Source organism: Priapulus caudatus, unplaced genomic scaffold (assembly GCF_000485595.1).
Source record: "Priapulus caudatus unplaced genomic scaffold, Priapulus_caudatus-5.0.1 Scaffold110, whole genome shotgun sequence".
NCBI lineage: Eukaryota > Metazoa > Priapulida > Priapulimorpha > Priapulimorphida > Priapulidae > Priapulus > Priapulus caudatus.
The window spans coordinates 19,857-21,356 of NW_014577171.1; the positions used below are offsets into that span (position 1 = coordinate 19,857).

A 1,500-nucleotide genomic window follows, 5' to 3' on the forward strand; every position below is an offset into this window, starting at 1 on the left:
TGTGTATGAGGGCATGTATGCATGTGTGTGGGCATGTGTGTGTGGGCATGTATGTGTGTGTGTGTGTGTGTGTGGGGGGGGGGGTTACGCGTGTGTGTAAGTGGATTATTGCCCTAATCATCCACTACCTTTCTTATCTAGTCAAGAAGGTCTGACTTTTATTTGACATATTTTTACCTGTAGATATTGCTTCAACGCTGTTACTTTTAAGTTTCCTCTTCGCATCTTCGTCGTCCTGCCTTAAATCCTCGTCAGAAAATGGTTTCTAAAACAGCCAACATGTTTTCTAAGTAAATTAGTGTTCATGCATTGTACATTAAATTTCGGCATAATGCTAACTTATGCATTACATCAGTAGCTTATAAATGGCCATTTATTAGCTCCTGATTACATCGTATACCTATATTATGCGGTTCATTTAATTATATTTTGCCATAAGTCGCTTACTACAGTAAAACTCGCATAAGACGCCATCGTCTAATCGCCATCGCCTACTCGTCAATTCGCTGAAGTCGTCTAATACTAGTACTAGTACTAGAATTCATGGAAGTCAAATGTGTTTACGCATAGGCCTACCAGTATGAGTGGCGCGCGGTCTGAAGTAACAGCCAGTGCGAGGTTCGCAGCATTCATCACGTCATTAATCCTCACGCGAAACTCTTCTATCTTTATTCTAATGAAAACAAATGATGGCAGTGGTATCGGTGATGGAAACAGCGGTGATGGTAGATGGATGCTGTGGTGGTCGAGGCAGTAGTGTCGGTGACGGTAATGTTGATAATGATATAGATGATGATGATGATGATGATGATGATGATGGTGGTGGTGGTGGCGGTGGCGGTGGTGGTGTTGGCGGCGCCGGTGGTGGTGGAGATGATGATGATGATGATGATGATGATAATGATGAATGAAATTTAGACGAGATGACTTAGATAGATCTTTTAGATATTCATTTTCACCTGTTCTCACCTGATGTCGTTCCCTTTAACCGTGATCATGAGCCAATTGTAGTCTCCGACTTTACGGATGAAGCGTATCACCTCTGTGAAGGGCATGCATAGATATGCAAGGGTATAACAAAGATAGTACATGTGTAGCGTGTATCGATTTCTACAGCTACTTTATACATTTCAATTGAATAGTACGTTTCACGTCAACGTATTGAATAACTATTGGATAAAATTGAATTTGATAACACCAAAATATATCAGTACGTTAGTATATGATGTGTTTTTAATAATACTGAACACATATATAGGTATCTCCTATAACAACTTGTGTAAGATGTTATGGAATTATGTTGACAAACTAATAGCCTTTTAGTTGCGGCACATATGTTGTATTTTGATACTTGAAAAACTACACCTCTGGAACTATAATAATTAAGCTATAGTGGATTTAGCCACAAGCAACCGTCCGGGTATTTACTGCGCATGCCATAAGTGTAACACATCGTACAGTCATAGAGCCTGGTAAGCTCTTGAAGAACCATAATAATTA

The 1,500-nt window shown here is 39.7% G+C and overlaps 1 protein-coding gene across 1 annotated transcript in view; it reads right to left on the reverse strand.

The window, feature by feature from the left end:
* Nucleotides 1-133: 133 nt before the first annotated feature.
* LOC106805327 overlaps nt 134-1,500 on the reverse strand; it is a 2,521-nt gene continuing 1,154 nt past the window's right edge. Inside the window, exons 3-4 of the mRNA XM_014806878.1 lie at nt 577-673; nt 134-265 (exon numbers count right to left, since the gene is read on the reverse strand). Of these exons, the coding sequence (XP_014662364.1) occupies nt 134-265; nt 577-673 (229 nt within the window). The remainder of the gene's footprint in view (nt 266-576; nt 674-1,500) is intronic.